The sequence below is a fragment of the Haliotis asinina genome, chromosome 1 (assembly GCF_037392515.1).
Source record: "Haliotis asinina isolate JCU_RB_2024 chromosome 1, JCU_Hal_asi_v2, whole genome shotgun sequence".
NCBI lineage: Eukaryota > Metazoa > Mollusca > Gastropoda > Lepetellida > Haliotidae > Haliotis > Haliotis asinina.
Window position 1 is genome coordinate 50,778,325 of NC_090280.1, and position 16,719 is coordinate 50,795,043.

Genomic DNA, 16,719 nt, shown 5'->3' on the forward strand with positions numbered 1-16,719 from the left:
GTCCCAGGCCTGTCTGCAATAGACAGATTCCACTGTATCAACAAACTGGCTGCATTAAGGACATGTGCCCCGTTTCACAAAGCTCTCATAGTGCTACGACTATCCTAAGTCTAAGTCTACGTTACAGTATAGGATGTACAAGGTATGAAAATGCTACAGGAAAAGTTACGAGAAGGTATAACTATTCCGTACTTACATCAAATTCTGCAGTGATGACTTTAGCTTTGCGGCTGACAATAGCACCAACTGCATTGAAATTCTTGTCCCTCAGATCTGCGTACAGTTCGTCCCCAGAGTTCAAGATGATTTTCTTTGGTTCAGATGAGACATCTGAGGGCCCTGATCCATCATCCTTCTTCTGGGAGAACTTTTCTGGCGGCAGTTTGACACTTGCTACAATCAAACAACATCCACTGCTATGCACATCATTGGTCAATCCACAGCTCAACAGCAATCTCACCTTATCAGGTAAACATTTTCAGAAACATTGTAAAATGTTCAGAAATACATTTATCATTAATAGCCAATCCAGGAACAAGAATGACTATTTAATGATTAGCAAACCTACTTAATTGATTTAACATTAGAAAGTTTAAGGCGTTCATGGACACAGCAACCTACTGTTACTGAGGCCGAACACCTCATCAATGAGTCCTTCATAGGTGAGCTGAGAGAGAAGTGGTGTGAGGAGGTCCACAGTGCGGTCTATGATGAGCAAGTTGTCTATCTGGGGCGTTATCTGTGGCTCACGGCCACTCAGCTCCCCCTTCATCCGCCGCATCATGTCCACTACATTCTGGAAAACAAATATACGCTGTTCAGTATTATTCTCCTCCAATACAAAGTTAATAGAACCTGGGAAGAATGTGATCATGGATCTCACACATCCCATTAAATACTTGAATAGCCTACATGTATCACAGCAATGAATGATCCGGAAAGATCCATGTTAGCATTGATCTTCATCAACCCATGCTTGTCATAAGGAGTGATGAACAGGATTGGGTAGTCAGACTCACTGACTTGGTTGACATCATTGTATCCAGTTGATTGATGCTCCTACTGTTGATTATTAGATTGTCTGATCCAAACTCGATTATTAACAGACTACCACCACATAGCTGGAATATAGCTGAGAGTGGTGTTAAACAACAAGCCAACCAACCAACCATCATCCAAACAGGGCTAAAACAATACGAAACTTGAAGGAAAACCTTTATTGTGATGAGTGCAACGTTTCACTAACACAGTTATCAAACAAGTCGCATTCATTGCAACAAAGAAGTTGACTATCCACAGAACTTGTTTTCCTTCATCTTTACAACTTCTAAAATATCTCTCAAAGAAGAAAATATGAACCTTGTTAAAACTCAGTGTTCTGTGCATATATGAAAAACTAAGGGTGGTATTTCCATGAGGACATCTACATACCTTTGCACAGTCACCTTTGCCATGGATGTAGGGAATAGTCCCGTACAATGCCTGCAACGTCATGAGTGACTGTGCTGCATAGTACATGGAGGTGAAGTCATTGTCAAGGTAACAGTCCTGGAACAGTGAAAGCAGTTTGTATTGTCAAGTCATGAAACTGAGCTAATAGATTCCATACATACATCTGTCCAAGCAACTTGCTTAACATGATTATTTGGAATATTGTCAAGAACTTACAGATGCTAATAAACAAAATTACAGTATTCCTTCAAAGAGGTATACACAGCCATGTATGTCTCTTAATCTCTTGCCCAGATTGCCTCATCTCAGGACCTTTGTCTGTTGATTGGCTTTGGAATTTGTGGGCATGTCAAGTTATGTGAATATCACCTGATTCATGTCATACCAGTGTGTGTTCATTTGCCTGGAATCTTGTCATTTTCCCATGCTTTCATTTATAGCATTAAATCTATTGTGGACACTACAGGTTTTTGAATAAGGTTGTTGAATAAAAAGAGGTTGGATACCATGGTTTGTGACAGCAGAAGTGCATATTAATGTTCCGCAGTTATTGCTTTATCTTGCGTCTAATCATACTTCATGATATTTTGGCAACACAAGTCCTTATCCTGAGGAAAACCTGGTCAAGAGTTATCTCCCCTTATTGAATTTAATTTGAGTATGCTGTTTTAATTGGAGATATCATTAAGTTGATACGGGAGACATTTTTCTACAAACTGATAATAAATTTAGCAATTTCTTGACATTTTGATATTTAGTATGCAAACTCCTTAATCATAAGGATTGAATGATTTTGTTTAGTCACAGCGGCATCAATGAAAAAGACAATCCAGTGCATTTGTTATTGGAGTATAAATCTTCGAAGACTGACAGCAACTGTATGACGATCCTGGGGTGTTCCCAGAACAGTGTCAGTTTAGGTTGCTGTCTCTGTTCACACCAAGTATTTCCTTCATTTCAAATATACAGCTGTAAATACATCCATTGTGAGGAGGGTAGCCTACCCTGAACGTGTTGTCCATCTCCATTGACAGCAAGTCATAGTCAAAGGGTATCAGCTCCAGGTTAAACTCCTCCACACTCGTGAAGGACCCATACACTCCAATCTCCTGCAACAGACAAGACATGCACTGCCATAGCTTTTTCCAAGTCAGTCATTTAACTCCATCCACAAATTAGTCTACCATAACCTTCATGTCCAAGGAGAATGGCACAGGTTACTAGATTCTGATAAGACAATCAGTAGATTTAATTGTTTTTATTGTGCAGACAGAAGATAAGCGAATTTGAATAGGATTCAACCTATACCTGCAAGTGTATGGTCAAGACTACCCATAATTCCTAATTCACAGGGTCCTAAGGAAACACCAGCGTAATGCAATAACATGGTGCAGTTTTACTGTACTGTAACATTTAATCACTTTTTTATTTAAATGAACAGTATATTTCTTGTCAAGTATTTGGTACACTGAATATCATACCCATCGGACCCAATATCTTTTTCTCTGTACATTATACATGGTTATTCATATCTGATGAATCTTTAGGCATCACAGAAAACACTGGAACACCTTAAGCATGCACAACAGTGTGTACAAGCCATGACAGTCTTTGAATATTACTTTCATAAACATTACAGAACAAGAGAAATATCCAAGGCTGGCAATTCCGGAAAACGATCACAGTGAAACCTGGTAATTGTCATCTACCGTGTTTCACTTGTAAGGTGAAACATTCCCCTGTAAAACAGTTCTACCTTTAATTTCTTCTCACACAGGAGGCTTTTGCGGGGGACAAACACCAGGTAATATTCTTTTCTGAAGCCACCTTGCTGCTCTTCTCTGTAACAGCAATTATAAACAGGTTCCTGGGAGATCATTTAGTAACTCTGACAAATAGTCATATGGCTAGACTGCATGTTTAAATGCATAATGTTATGTTGATTTACTGACGTTAACAGATCTCTCAGTTAGATATATTAAACATTACATTTTGTGGAACATATTGAAACTTTGAATTGTATGTTTGTGACATGCATTTAGTGTGATTTAAATGTACTGGTACTCTTTTTAGTAAATCAAAGCAAGAAACATGCTGAACAACAGTAAGAAGGTGACATTCTCATGGAAACGAATCAAAAGACACATGAAAGTACAAGTGTTACTCTGTTTCTATAATTTCACTCACAGTGCAATTCATACCTTTTGAAGAAACCCGGAAAAGAATAAAGGAAAACTTGTACTTTCATGCATTCCCTTAGTCTTTTCCATGAGTAATTACTGATAGACACATATTAGATGATCCTGCGCACTAAACGCATTTGTGACAAGAGAGGCGGTACAACAAATTGGGTGAGTACACTTGGCTGCTACAGGTAGCTTGACGATTATGCACGTGCAATACATGCTCTACCGTGACATGAAATCAACACCGCATATTCCTTCGAATGATAAGACTGCAATTTCAGGCATAAGATACTGATATTCCACGCTAACCTTTAGTTAAGACGAAGACAAATAGATGATTGGGGCATTGACAAGCATTTTAGATATTCAACAATTTTGTTAAAAAAACCCAGAAAAATGTCATTTGCTTCGTGAAATTGATCTGTGGTCCTAAACATATTTGCTCAGTGTATTGTGTTGATTCAATTCGTTGGGATTGTATCTGTTCCCAAATGGAGTGTGCTATAACAATTCATGCGTGAAATGCATGGGGAAAATGAACTTCTCGATATTTATCAGACAATCTTTCTCAATCTTGTTTCAAGTGGATCGTTCTGTGGGGCGTTCCCAAGCATGCAAATTGGGGTCATTTGTGATCTTATATGTGTTTACCAGTATGACTGGCTTAAATTATCTTGTGAACACCATTCTTATGTACACAATACTTCAAGCCGTGAACACAACACAATTTGGCATTGCCTCACAAATTTACAGCAACACTCCTCCCATACATTCATGTGGGAGTTGTGTGACAGAGATCCCAACAGACATTTGTCTAAATGAAAAAACTATACTGACTGCAAGATATTTTGTGAGATCATCTCCATTAAATGCAGTTTTGGTCTGGTGATAAACAGCACATTCTGCACATTGTTCTTTGGAAGGCCTGTTGACCGTAGAGGGAACATCTTTTCAACCTCATGTTCCTTGAGAAAGCAACAAAACCTTAATAAATAATCTGTGGAATTGATGATGAACAGTAAAACTGCTGTTGTATTATAACTAAAGGTGGCTATCAATATACAGATAACTGAAATTGATAATCATTATCTAAATATCACTTATAAATATAACTAACTAAGGTTAATCAGAGCGAAATTGGAGGAAAAATCCAAAATAAACCAGCATACAGCCAAGTCTTGTTAATCTGACATTGTCCGTTGCACAACATAGTGTCGGATAAACGAGGATGTTGAACTAAATAAATGAGACTAAGTTATGCTTATTCAGTTTGTTACTAACAAAAGCGTTGGATAAATCTGCATGTCAGATAAACGGTGGTCAGATTAATGAGACTTGATTGTATTTCATTTGACTGGTGAGTAGAGCAATCTCTACCCGGTATGTATGGACTACTGACAAAACAGCTCTTAAAACATAATTTAAGAGCAGCCATAAATAAGGATAATGACTTTTTATTGTCAGCGATACAATTCTCAAATAAAAGATTATTAAATATTTCCAATTGTTCATCCAATTGTTAACCAACCCTAATTGAAATGGATTGGTTTCATCATAAAATATGGCGGAAAATCATAACATTAGAATTGTTAAGGTTTATCTGAGCTCAGTCTCCTACCATAATACTCTCCACACAAATGTTTAAGCAAAATCTTTGACTTAAATATTCTTTGTTTTTAACTCTTTGATAATGGTTTTGTTTTCTTTACTTATTGTGAAACAATGACTTGATAATTTTATCAAGACAAACAAACATGTTTTTTATTGGTCAATGATATTTTTAAAATCAAATAACCTGACATAAGTGAAGATAAGTCACATACCATACACAAATGATTTAAGAATTGAAAGAGAAATGGCATAAAATAAAACCATTAATACATGACATAAAATAGAAACGGTCTATAGTAAAGTATGGAAACATTATTTTAAAAGTGTGTGAATATACACAGCCTCTTTACCTTCAGAAGTGAGTATTCTGCTATTAGTCCAAATGGTCCTGTCAGTGCATCATCCCACACAAGTGCCTGCAATATATGGTGATTGAAAAAGATAGTATAGAATTAAAGAGGAAATCTATGGATATCAGCTTCTGTGATAAGAAATTCTTGCGAATTCCAAAGTCATTTTATTATGATATGCATTCCCCACATCACAGAAGTGGACTGCCATAAATATTCCCGTCATGTTTATCATCCTTTTGCCATTGAAAGATTCTACTATACAATTATTTCTTTATGAAAGGACTGTGGATTATTACCTACCACAAGTTGGCTTAAACCTCACAAACTAGCCCAAACAATCGAGCTGGCATGATACATAAGCTAAGAGATATAAATGAAGTTTTTAGCGACACACATCTTTTTTCCTATAATACTATATATTTTCTGGCCAACGGATTTTATTACCTGCACCCTTCTCTGTTATATTGAAATTGAGGACGGGGCGAATTCAAGTTTAACCCCCTGGATGCCACAGGGACATATATGTCCTTCCTCTACATACGTCACTTGGAAGTCCAATAAAATTCTAAATATACCACGCATATATAAATACTTCACAGTTTTGAATTCTGCGGAAAAGTCCCAGTTTCTTGATACCATCCACTATTACCTCAGACCAAGCTAAAGTGCTTAAACTCGCCTTTCAAAATAGGCTTCATCGTAAATGTCGCCATTTTTCAAACTGTACAAAATCGAGATTCACAGCGTTATTAGCAGTATGTTTTGAAATGTGAAAATCGGATAATTACTGGAAGTAATGAATTTCAAAAATAGCATATTAATGATCACTGATATCAAGTTTTCATGTAACCAGGAATGATAATTCTGAAACGTCACCGATGTACCCAGAATCGGTTGGGATGTTTTCGAAAATACACTTACACGAACGCCGAAGTGCGCTTTCCGCCATATTGGATAGTGTTTACAAAATCACGTTTCGAGAAGGCCGGTATTGAGAAGCCTATTATATCATGTATACTTCATAGTTAGCTACGACAAATGTATCACTGAACTCCCCATGCATCTTAGAATCAAATTACAAATGGTCTTTGTCACCAGTACCAACTGTCTAGACAAAACGAAACGAAATATGCTTTGTTTGAAAACGAACGCTGTGCTCGAAAGACAGCGCTTGACTGAAATGTAAACAAAGAAAAATTCCAATTTTACACTGCGTAGCATTTTCGGAAATTTTCCAACATCCAGCTCTCTAATCATTGCTTACAATGGCTCAATACGCTTAGTATATTCAGGGGAAGAGTATCGTGGCAAAAAAATAGCAAATTGAAAATAGAAACAATGAAATAATTCGGTAATTCATAAGAAACTGTCAAACTTTTAGTGCAGCGTGACGCCATGACTGACGCAAAATCACGCAGAACGACAACAGTACTTATCGGCATTTCTGGCTTCTTCCGTCATTTACAATGTAAACGATAAGAACATATAACAATACACAGATAGTCAGAATAATTCTGATTACTTACATCTCACATTTATATACAAAAGATCCCTGAATCAAGCAAAAAGTCGTCGCAAAATCCTGTGTACCCTTCTCAGCGAAGCCGCCATTTTGAAAGAAATCGGTCATCGGTAGTGATGTCACACGTCAACATTGTTGCACATATTAGGCAATTTCTTTGAGGTGAAGGTCGGTTGAACAAGAGTAAACACAATGCCCATACCATTCCGATTGCACTTTTAGTATTGTGATGTATATTTTGCGCATCGTTCAGATATTTTTTCATGAAATTGAATTCAGTATCTACATATATCCATGTTCAACACCATATCATGTGTGGATATAAGGTATCCGTTTTTATTCTTTGAAAGCTTTGGATTGTTTGAATAATATTTACATGGGAAATTGACTCAGTAAGTGTATTACACCACATTTTAAGCCTCTACACAAGTGTTGGAAGATCACACGTAGCCATTACTGCAACATATGCTTTAGTTCCCGTCATGTGCAATATTCAATACGTTGGGACAAATATTGCAGTTTCATATGAACAGGTTAATAAACAGCGATTTACTTCCAACTTATAAGTAAAACGGATAATATTAATGAAAATGATTTGTACATTTTATCAAATGTAGGGCCACACATACTACTATTTAAAGGAATTGTCTTGTTCATTGTATTGGTTTGTGTCGTTTTTATAGACAAAACTAATGTGAATATTAATTGACCAGGTGCGAGTTTGTCAAAACGTTTCATGATTCATTATCATTGTTTTTCGATAATAAAGTCAATTCAAATGCGATTAAAATATATCTGATGGCAGAATGTCTAACTCAAACTCGGAAATTGTTAAAAATATATAAATCAGGTCAAGTCTTAATTTGGACAAGCCTTACGTCCATTTTCTAATACTTCTTTACTGAAAAAGCGGTCTCTTTGTACTTTTCATTGCATACTTATGAAGGGAATTGATTTCATAATCATGAGAAGAAAAGTCTTTTTCCTAAATGAATACTCAATGAATATTCAGGTGTTGTGAAATTTTCATTTACGTTAAATTGATGCTAGACAGGTGCGCGTGTTGCTCACAATAAGATATGTAGTAAAACCGTGTAATTGTTGATATAATCAGGACACTATTTCAGTGATAAAACCATTCATTTCATATTTTGGCTAAAAAGTGTTGAATTCTGACACAGAAGCCGAGATCTTTTACACATTGAGTAGAAATTAGGTTAGATATATAATAATCAGCAACCAGGGTAGTCTTTTTCCGACGTCACAAAATGCACAAAACATGCCGTGACGTCAACTAAAATGTCGCATTATCTTCAGTTATTTCATTACGTTTGAATATGTGGCTCTTACTCCGTTAATAATGATGGAAAATTAATAAAAATACATATACACAAACAGGAGAATATGGGAATCTAAGAACTAAAATATGTATCGGATAGGGACATCCAAATCGCTATTGCCTGCTTTTTTATGTAGTACACTTGCATCTTTTCTTACAAATTGTGAAACTACCAAAAGGTATCCTCTCACATTGGGAAAATTTGTATTGGAATAGTTTGGTTCACTGTGAACAAAACATAACGAAAATATACTGTCCATATCCACAGCAAATTCTCTCCATGTGATCGGAGTTACATTGACCTAATGTAAACCATAGCTGAGTTATGCCCCCTTACCTTTATACGTGCATGACCTCTCTGTCGACGTTTGACGTCATAGTAGAAAATCGATTTTTGACATTTATTGCAGGTCATTTTTGATTTTGTGAGTAGGACGTTATGCATTGGCACATACATCCATTTCATATACACTTATGTCGTTCAGATATCAAGCTGTATTTTCTTCGCTCACACTTTGGGTAAAGATGCCAAATTAAAAACATCGTAGCAGAGTGCTTTTATTGGTGTACGATAAAAAACTGAGAAATTTACTGTTTTTGAACACACACAAAAGTTTTGAACAACTTTTAGCAGTGTCTATTTCTCAAACCCCTGAGGTAGTCGCAATTATATTTATACCAACGGATAGGAAATTAAATATTCTACATGTCTGTGCAATTTCATAGCCGTACGCAAATCCAGGACCACGCGAGCGCAAATCTCGCACAACGTTCACTTTTCAAACCTTATGAAAATGTGCGCCTGAAAAAAAACTCGGCATCCAGGGGGTTAATGGTACAATGTAAATGAAAATAACTTGTGAGAATGTCTTCACAACAGTTAGTGCCTCGCGTTGAACACTTTATCGTGGTACTAGCCACCGATTCCATTGCAACATTGCTTACAGATCAGTAGTTTAGTTATAACGATAAGTGGGCGGATTTGGCAGCAGACGAACTTTTCTATTTCCTGTTTTGTGAGTTCAGGATTATGCGCTGCGCCAACACACAAAGGATGTGACTCACACAACTTAAGACAAACCACACAATACCTTTGTTCCTAAGCATTTGTCTAAGCATTCTAGGAATTCACGCCGATAGAAATCTCTTAACAGACTTAAATTGATTTTCCCAGAGCTCAAATGAGCTCCACCGGCAGACATTTTGCAGATATACTCGGGGATCTGTAAGTAAATACCAAATGGACGCACAACGGTGTCTCAAATACCTACGAAAACGTGTTGTTGTTTTGGGGGTTTTTATCAAATATGTTTAAGTTAAAATTCGGTTTGATCCTGCTTTGAGAATGATAAAGAAAAGTATGATTTCTTTTCCATAGATCTTTTTCACAATGCATGCTCCCTTGCAGGAATAGTCTCTGCTGAAACATAATATCGTGTAAAGAAGATACAGTACCGATTCCAAATCAAAAATTAAAATATGCTTGAATTAATAACAGCTATCAAAAACATGAATGAACCAAATTGATACAGTTATAATTATGCAAACTCTTTCAGTGCAGAAATAAACATGATAACTTCCGCCCAAGGATACACTGTTTTCTTATTAATCAATAACAAGATATATATTGTAACATAGGAAAACAAATTATCAAGCCTGCTACACGTTTTGTGCATATCTGTCGTGATTATTGTCGATCGATTGTGGCAAACATTTCCGAAATAAGCTTTAATATATGAACTCCTTTCATCGGCGTCACATGGTACTGTGGGTAGTTGTTCGGCCAAAACGTGCGGAGGAGGAAATGTCAAAATGAAGTGGTGTTGGTGTATTCGGTGATCGGGGAAAGGAGTGTTTTATTTGTTTATTCGGGATTATCATTTGATCATATCAAACACCTATCTCCAGACAGTCACAATGTCGACCCCGGACCCCGAGACAAGACAAAGTCTGCTTCGTGCAGTCAAAAAAGAGGTGAGCTTCTCTGACAAACCTATGATCATAATTATTGTGTTCATAATTTATTATCATTAATTCCTGCGAGTTTGTAAATGCCACATTTTCATGTTTTTCTGTGTTTATTGATAAATGTCACACTTGCATATGATCAAATGCCAACAAGTCAAATGATATTTAGCTACTGTACGGAGGTAAAGAGCTCATGTGCGTTGGTTGTTGCACAATTGTCAATAAATTTCGGACCCATAAGAATGCGGGCTGCTTAACAAGTAGTTTGTGTGTTTTCCTTCGTTTGTCACTAATAGACCGAAACTTTGCCATATCACATCAGTCTTTGACTTTTACTGTCACTTATACACGTATATATTGAATTATTGATTGATTTCATTGTAGCTCCATTTTCTAGTGATTATTGATTTTTTCCCATTCTTTGAACATAGTGAAAATTAACAGCTTAAGTAAGGGTATAGCTGAAATGAGAATGATTAAATCAGTGCCAAGAAGCGAAAACAATTCCTCAAAATATAAATTTATCCAAAATGCTTTCTTATAATAATATGACTCAGATTATTCTTTGTATGAAAAATATATTTAAGGTAGCACTGTTGGCATACTCAAGCGTCAGATGTTCCAGTACCAGAGTGGTCTTGATCATACTGATTAGTTATATAACAACACCAAATGTGTGGTATTAGTGAGTAAACTACGGAGAAAAACTTCACCACATTTCACCATGTTCAATGGAAAGACAAGTTTATACACATGACTAAATAGTTTCTAATCATGTGTCTCTGTTGTCAGTTCCTGTATTTGGGATGATCACGTTTATCTCCCACAATATCTGTTTGCGTAATGAAGTTTTAATCATAGCAGCAATCATGGCAACTTTTCATGAACACCAGACCTCAGACAGCACACCTGTTACTCCCAGCCCACTTCATACAATACCTGTCTTTGCATTGCATTGCTGGGTGATGATTTGAAAAGAACTGTGTGGCAGAAATTAAAGAAACCTGGGAAATTTTACTTCCTTCAGTAATAGATTGATGAATCTTATATTCTTGACAGAGGCACTGTTTTCATAGATTCTACCCAAACACAAATGTGATGAGTGGAGTCTCATGGAAATACACATCAAACTGTTTGCTCCAATAGTTGACAATCGTATAGCATCTCAGATATCAACCAGCCAGTCAGAATGTAGCACAAGGCTTAAAGGTGGGTATTCAGCCACCAGTTGTACATTTACCCTTCGCTGTTTCATATACAACTATTTACTATATTATTTGTTTGCAAGGTGAAGAGTTTTACATATCACTACATAAGTCATGTTTTTGTCATGCTGTTGAAACAAAAGAAAATCTCAAAAAATGCCATTTGTATTCTCATTCAAACTGTTTCATGGAAACATTCCTGTTGTTTTGAGTAGAACTTAGGTTGAAGAAAATTGAATGTTGCAACTGAAAGGTTCAGACTGAATTGTGCAAATTTCTGCTGCACACAAATTACAAACTTGGTCATGAAGGTGGTCACCTTCCACTGTTGAAAATGCCATCATGTTGCATGATGTTTGTCTGACAACAAGCAGCCATGGTAACAAGCAGTGACTATGATGTCCTCAGAAGATTCAACATTGAAAGAGACAGCTATAAGCTGGGTTTTCTGTCAGAACACCATGACAAAAACATGTTCACTTATTTTGGGACACTTTGTGTGTGTGTGTGAGAGAGAATGAGAATTGTTTCATTTGTGATCTATCTTTCTTAGTGTAAAATCCAATGCTCTTTGAGGTTAGTCTTATTCGCGATTCAAACCACACACTCTGGGTGAGACAAGAAATTTTTCTCCACACAAGGACAGCAATCTAACCCACTCAGCCCCTATGGGTTCAGCAATAATGGAAGTTGGTGATCGTGTAGTCCAGATCACATTATTTGTGTACAGTGTTGACAAGTGCAAATTGGCGTGTCTCTGATGCCCAATAGCTATGAGTACGCAGTGCCTTTTAGACAGTGGTGGATTACAGTTTGGTAGGAGTAAAATCACTGTGTGTGCTGGCAGTCTTCTGTCTCACTCTGAGTGTGGGTTCCAGTTCCTGAAAGGATTCAATATTTGGAGTGATATCACATGCGAAACTGTTTCATATTTATTTTAGGTGAAGCAGATCATGGAAGAAGCAGTCACACGGAAGTTTGTGCATGAAGAGAGCAGCAGTATTACTTCTCTTTGTGGTACGTGTCAATTAGATGTTCACAAACCTTGAATTTCTTGAAGAATTTGTCTTCAGCTGACCATGCTTGTCATAAGAGGTGTTTGTATCAGAAAGCAAGTCTTGGGGACTTGTTTCATGCAACCCTAAGCATTAAGGTGTTCTCATTGCAGAAACTGGAAGTAGAACTTTTCATGTCAAGAGACCTTACATTCATTTTTTTAGCACATTACCATTGTGACTAATGTTTACTCATAAGTGACCTTGATGTATTCTGAGTTGACGTGTACAGATCTCACTTTACATTGATGTATCAATACTTTGCCTAAGACGATACAATTATCAATACATTCAAAACTATCAGTATTTTGCTTTGAAAATATCGCTTTAAATTTGTTTATGTATCGTTTACATTTTGCAATGTTTTTTATCATTTTTTTTTTTATGTTGTGAGAGTTATATATCATTAAGTTTCATTCACAAAGATTGACGAATTAGAGCTCTTTCAATCTATCAAAATAAAAAGTCTTCATCTTTTCATGGCTAGGTATAAAATATGATACCTTTATGTTCAAAGTGAAACTAGATTTATGCTACAAAAATAGGTATTGTGACATGGGTATCATGATATGTATCAATTCATGAAATTTATGCAACGCAACATCCCATTTGTCATGAGTTCATGACAGAGAGCAAAATCTACTTTTTAAGTATGCAATTCAACTAACCAGTTTACAAATAAACCCAGACCAAATGTTAGGGGTGAAATGGTACTAATACCACATTAGTTTGTCTTCAGTTTGGTATACCATATTGGCAATCCAAAAATTTACAGTTTTTGTATGGTAATTTTTTTAAACCTTTTTAGAAACTTTTAACATCTTCTGTAAATGTGTAGGAACTGAATCATTTTGTCAAAATCTACCTAGGTTTGACTCTTGCCATCATTTTCCTGCATTATATGATCATATCTCATATACCAAACTGAAACAGACTAAACTGAAGGTCCTCTATTGCAATACATACCATACCAGGGAATGGGCGTACTGTTTCATCCCTGCCAAATGTCTACCAAATTGTCCTCCAACTCAAATACTTACTCAAGATAATGTGCTCCAAGGTAACATGGAAACCCATCTAAAATATCCACAAGTTAACCAGCCCAGGATTTTCTCTTAAGATAACCAACCAAACAGTACACAAGGTCAACCTTACCCATCACGACAAGGTATCATATGTACTCAAATGAACACAAGGTCAGCCAAACTGAACAGTACACAAGGCCATCTCAACCCAACAGTACACAAAGCCAAGCTAGCTCAACTGTACACAAGGTCAGCCAATCCCAACAGTACACAAGGTCAACCTAACCCAACAGTGCACAAGATCAACCAAACCCAACAGTACACAAGGTCAACTTAACCCAACAGTACACAAGGTCAACCAAACCCAACAGTACACAAGGTCAACTTAACTCAACAGTGCACAAGGTCAACCTAACCCAACAGTACACAAGTCATCTTTACCTAAATATCCCCCAAGTTTTCACCACACTTATGTCTTTCAAGTTACACAGATGTACACAGATGTAACTTGAGCAAGTTAGCCATACCAAATGACCTCCCTGATAAACCCTCTCAGATGTCCTAAAAGTTTCCTCAACATACATGTCTTCCAATTTAATTCACATTATAAATAAATAATAAATAAATGTCACCTAAGTCAATCTTACAAAACTGTTGCCAAGCCAACACACTCCAGTAATACAAGCAACTTTCCCACACATCCACCAAGTTAGCCATGTTGGCACCACAGGAGATATATCAGTCAAGTTCGAACCAACAAATGATTGATTGGCTCTCAGATGTTAATGGGTACTTCAGCATGTTGATCTGAACTTGTGGTCGATCTTACTGAGTCTCTTCAGTAATGCATGTGGACTGACCTAGGCCCTTTTCCACAAAGCTCTAGTAAGCCAAAGGCAATCATAAGTCATTGTTACAGTACAGGAACTATGAATGCAAGAAACTAGTTATGAGATCTTAAGCTTACGAGAGCTTTGTGAAATTGGTCCCTTGTTCCGTAGGCATTACTTAACAGTTGACAGATGACACGATAAACATAATATATTGACAACAACTTCTTGATTGAACACAATGAAGATGTAATTGTGTCCACCTTGCAGAGTTGCTTGAAAGCAGAAGGTTGAAATACTATGTTTCTGAACAGGCACCTTGTCTCGCATGTGTTGTCTTATGAGTTGTCTTTGAATGAGCACTATCAAGATTATAACTATGGTTACCTATAAAGATAACTCATTTTAATTTGCATTGATAGGTTCAGAAGTCAGTTGGTCATGCTGATGGGAAACTGTGGGGAGAAGTTTGAAGCATGACTTTCTTATTATGATAACCTGGAGGAAAGTTTTTAAGCATTTTCACCAAAATCCAAACTGGAAAATTGTTGAACAAGTTTACAGATTTTATTTGTATACAGCCTAAAATTTCTTTAAAAGTTTATTGTTTTGAATATATGTTGTAACAAAAACTTGTCATTGCTGCCAATCAGTTAGTTTTTTTAAGTACTGTTATTCTGTTTCCTAAAGACGTTACCATACTTACCATTTTTACCTATCACATTATTGATGGAGGAAGTCTACAAATTGCTGTTATTGCCTGGTACCAAATGAAGCATTTATTTGACAAATCTATCTACATAATCCTTCAAATTTGGTCATGATTGTTTAAAAGATTCATGCTAGATTATCATGATAATAGTTTTCATTTTGTTAACTTGTTTCCTTCCATTCTAGTTTCTACCACCTACTGAGTTAGTAAGTCATTCTGTCTGTTCTTCTGTTATTCCAGACTTTTGATAGAAGAAAAAAAACAAAAGCCCCCTTTTGTACCTTACATCCATTTAAATATATGAATGTTAGAGACATATTTGTGTTGCAAGAAACAAAGAGGGCTGTGTTTTGCACAACAATAAGAAAAATCTGACAATATCACTAAACAAATGTGCAGGTTATTTGTTTGAACTTTGAACTTGCAGGTGGCATAGGTTCACTGTTGTGCAGATGGTTTTATCCCTCATAAGCTCAGTTTGCGATGGAAAAGCCAATGAAATCTTCATTAGCACATAGCTGTTGGCCTTGTAAACTGTGAGAGTGGCTACTAAATGAGGGGTGTATTTAACAGTTAGAGCCGCAATTATTGACTTTGTGTTACAATAGACATTACATATTGCAGAATCAATAAGCAGCCTAGTTTGTTGGGTGTTTGCTGCTCGCTGGTACCAACCGTTACAGAAACTTTGGTAACGATCAATGTGATACTTAATTAGAGGTGCTTGAAAGGTCCATGAACTGTCGACTGTTGTCTCCTGTCAAAAAGCCACCTGTATTTCCTGTCTCGAATTGTTTTACATAAATTACTCTTGACTTAGTAGTCAGGAACTGTTCATGTAGTGTCTGAATATTTGTAACAAAGTCATGTTAGTTTCTTTTGAGGGATAGGAATAAAATTTGAAAAAACCTATAGGCAGGAAAAACTTAGACCAGACCTAGTCTATTTCTTGTTTTACAGATTTTTGTCCTCTGAAGACCTAAAGGAAAGAAAATAAAAATAAAATTTCCAATCAAAATGTTATTCCTTGTAAATGCTCAAACAATTTTACTTTTGGCATTTTGTGAAGCGAATATGGGTCAAGAAGCAACCAAAATGTATCTTTTTGTGAGTTTACATTTTTAGCCAATAAAAACATTAGGATTTTATCTTTTGAGCGAGGGGAAATTTTTTTTTTTTTCCATATTCCTGAAAAAGTACGGCAGAGGATCCGTAAAACAAGAAATGAAATCAGTCTGGCCTTAAATAGAAGTAGAGAGTGGCAGATCTTCTCATATGGCAGTTACATCTTGTACATTGTAGAAGACCTTTGGATATGGCAGTTATGTTGTGGCAGACTTCTCTGAATGTGGCAGTTACATTTATGCTCACAGTATCGAACACTAGTTTGTACCTTCTGAATGTAGGAGTTACATTGTGGTAGACTTTCTGAATGTGGCTGTTACATTGTGGCAGTTAAGT

At 36.4% G+C, this 16,719-nt stretch overlaps 2 protein-coding genes across 11 annotated transcripts in view; one reads left to right on the forward strand and one right to left on the reverse strand.

Annotated features, from left to right (window-relative positions):
• The window catches only part of LOC137293001 (vacuolar protein sorting-associated protein 33A-like), a 182,185-nt gene extending 172,493 nt beyond the window's left edge, over positions 1-9,692 (reverse strand). Inside the window, exons 1-8 of one of the 3 annotated variants that reach the window (XM_067823877.1) lie at positions 9,555-9,672; positions 5,600-5,665; positions 4,476-4,603; positions 3,209-3,293; positions 2,457-2,561; positions 1,432-1,548; positions 622-796; positions 197-393 (exon numbers count right to left, since the gene is read on the reverse strand). In XM_067823877.1, the coding sequence (XP_067679978.1) occupies positions 197-393; positions 622-796; positions 1,432-1,548; positions 2,457-2,561; positions 3,209-3,293; positions 4,476-4,603; positions 5,600-5,665; positions 9,555-9,665 (984 nt within the window). In that variant the 5' untranslated portion in view covers positions 9,666-9,672. Of the gene's footprint in view, positions 1-196; positions 394-621; positions 797-1,431; positions 1,549-2,456; positions 2,562-3,208; positions 3,294-4,475; positions 4,604-5,599; positions 5,666-9,554 lie in introns of all 3 variants that reach the window. The other 2 variants (XM_067823876.1, XM_067823875.1) reach the window with 2 other exon arrangements.
• Positions 9,693-10,222: 530 nt separating this feature from the next.
• Positions 10,223-16,719, forward strand: part of LOC137293095 (small G protein signaling modulator 1-like) — a 48,730-nt gene continuing 42,233 nt past the window's right edge. For 7 of the 8 annotated variants that reach the window (XM_067823882.1, XM_067823886.1, XM_067823883.1 and 4 more), the window contains exons 1-2: positions 10,295-10,437; positions 12,578-12,653. In XM_067823882.1, coding sequence (XP_067679983.1) covers positions 10,381-10,437; positions 12,578-12,653 — 133 coding nt within the window. In that variant the 5' untranslated portion in view covers positions 10,295-10,380. Of the gene's footprint in view, positions 10,438-12,577; positions 12,654-16,719 lie in introns of all 8 variants that reach the window. The other variant, XM_067823889.1, reaches the window with a different exon arrangement.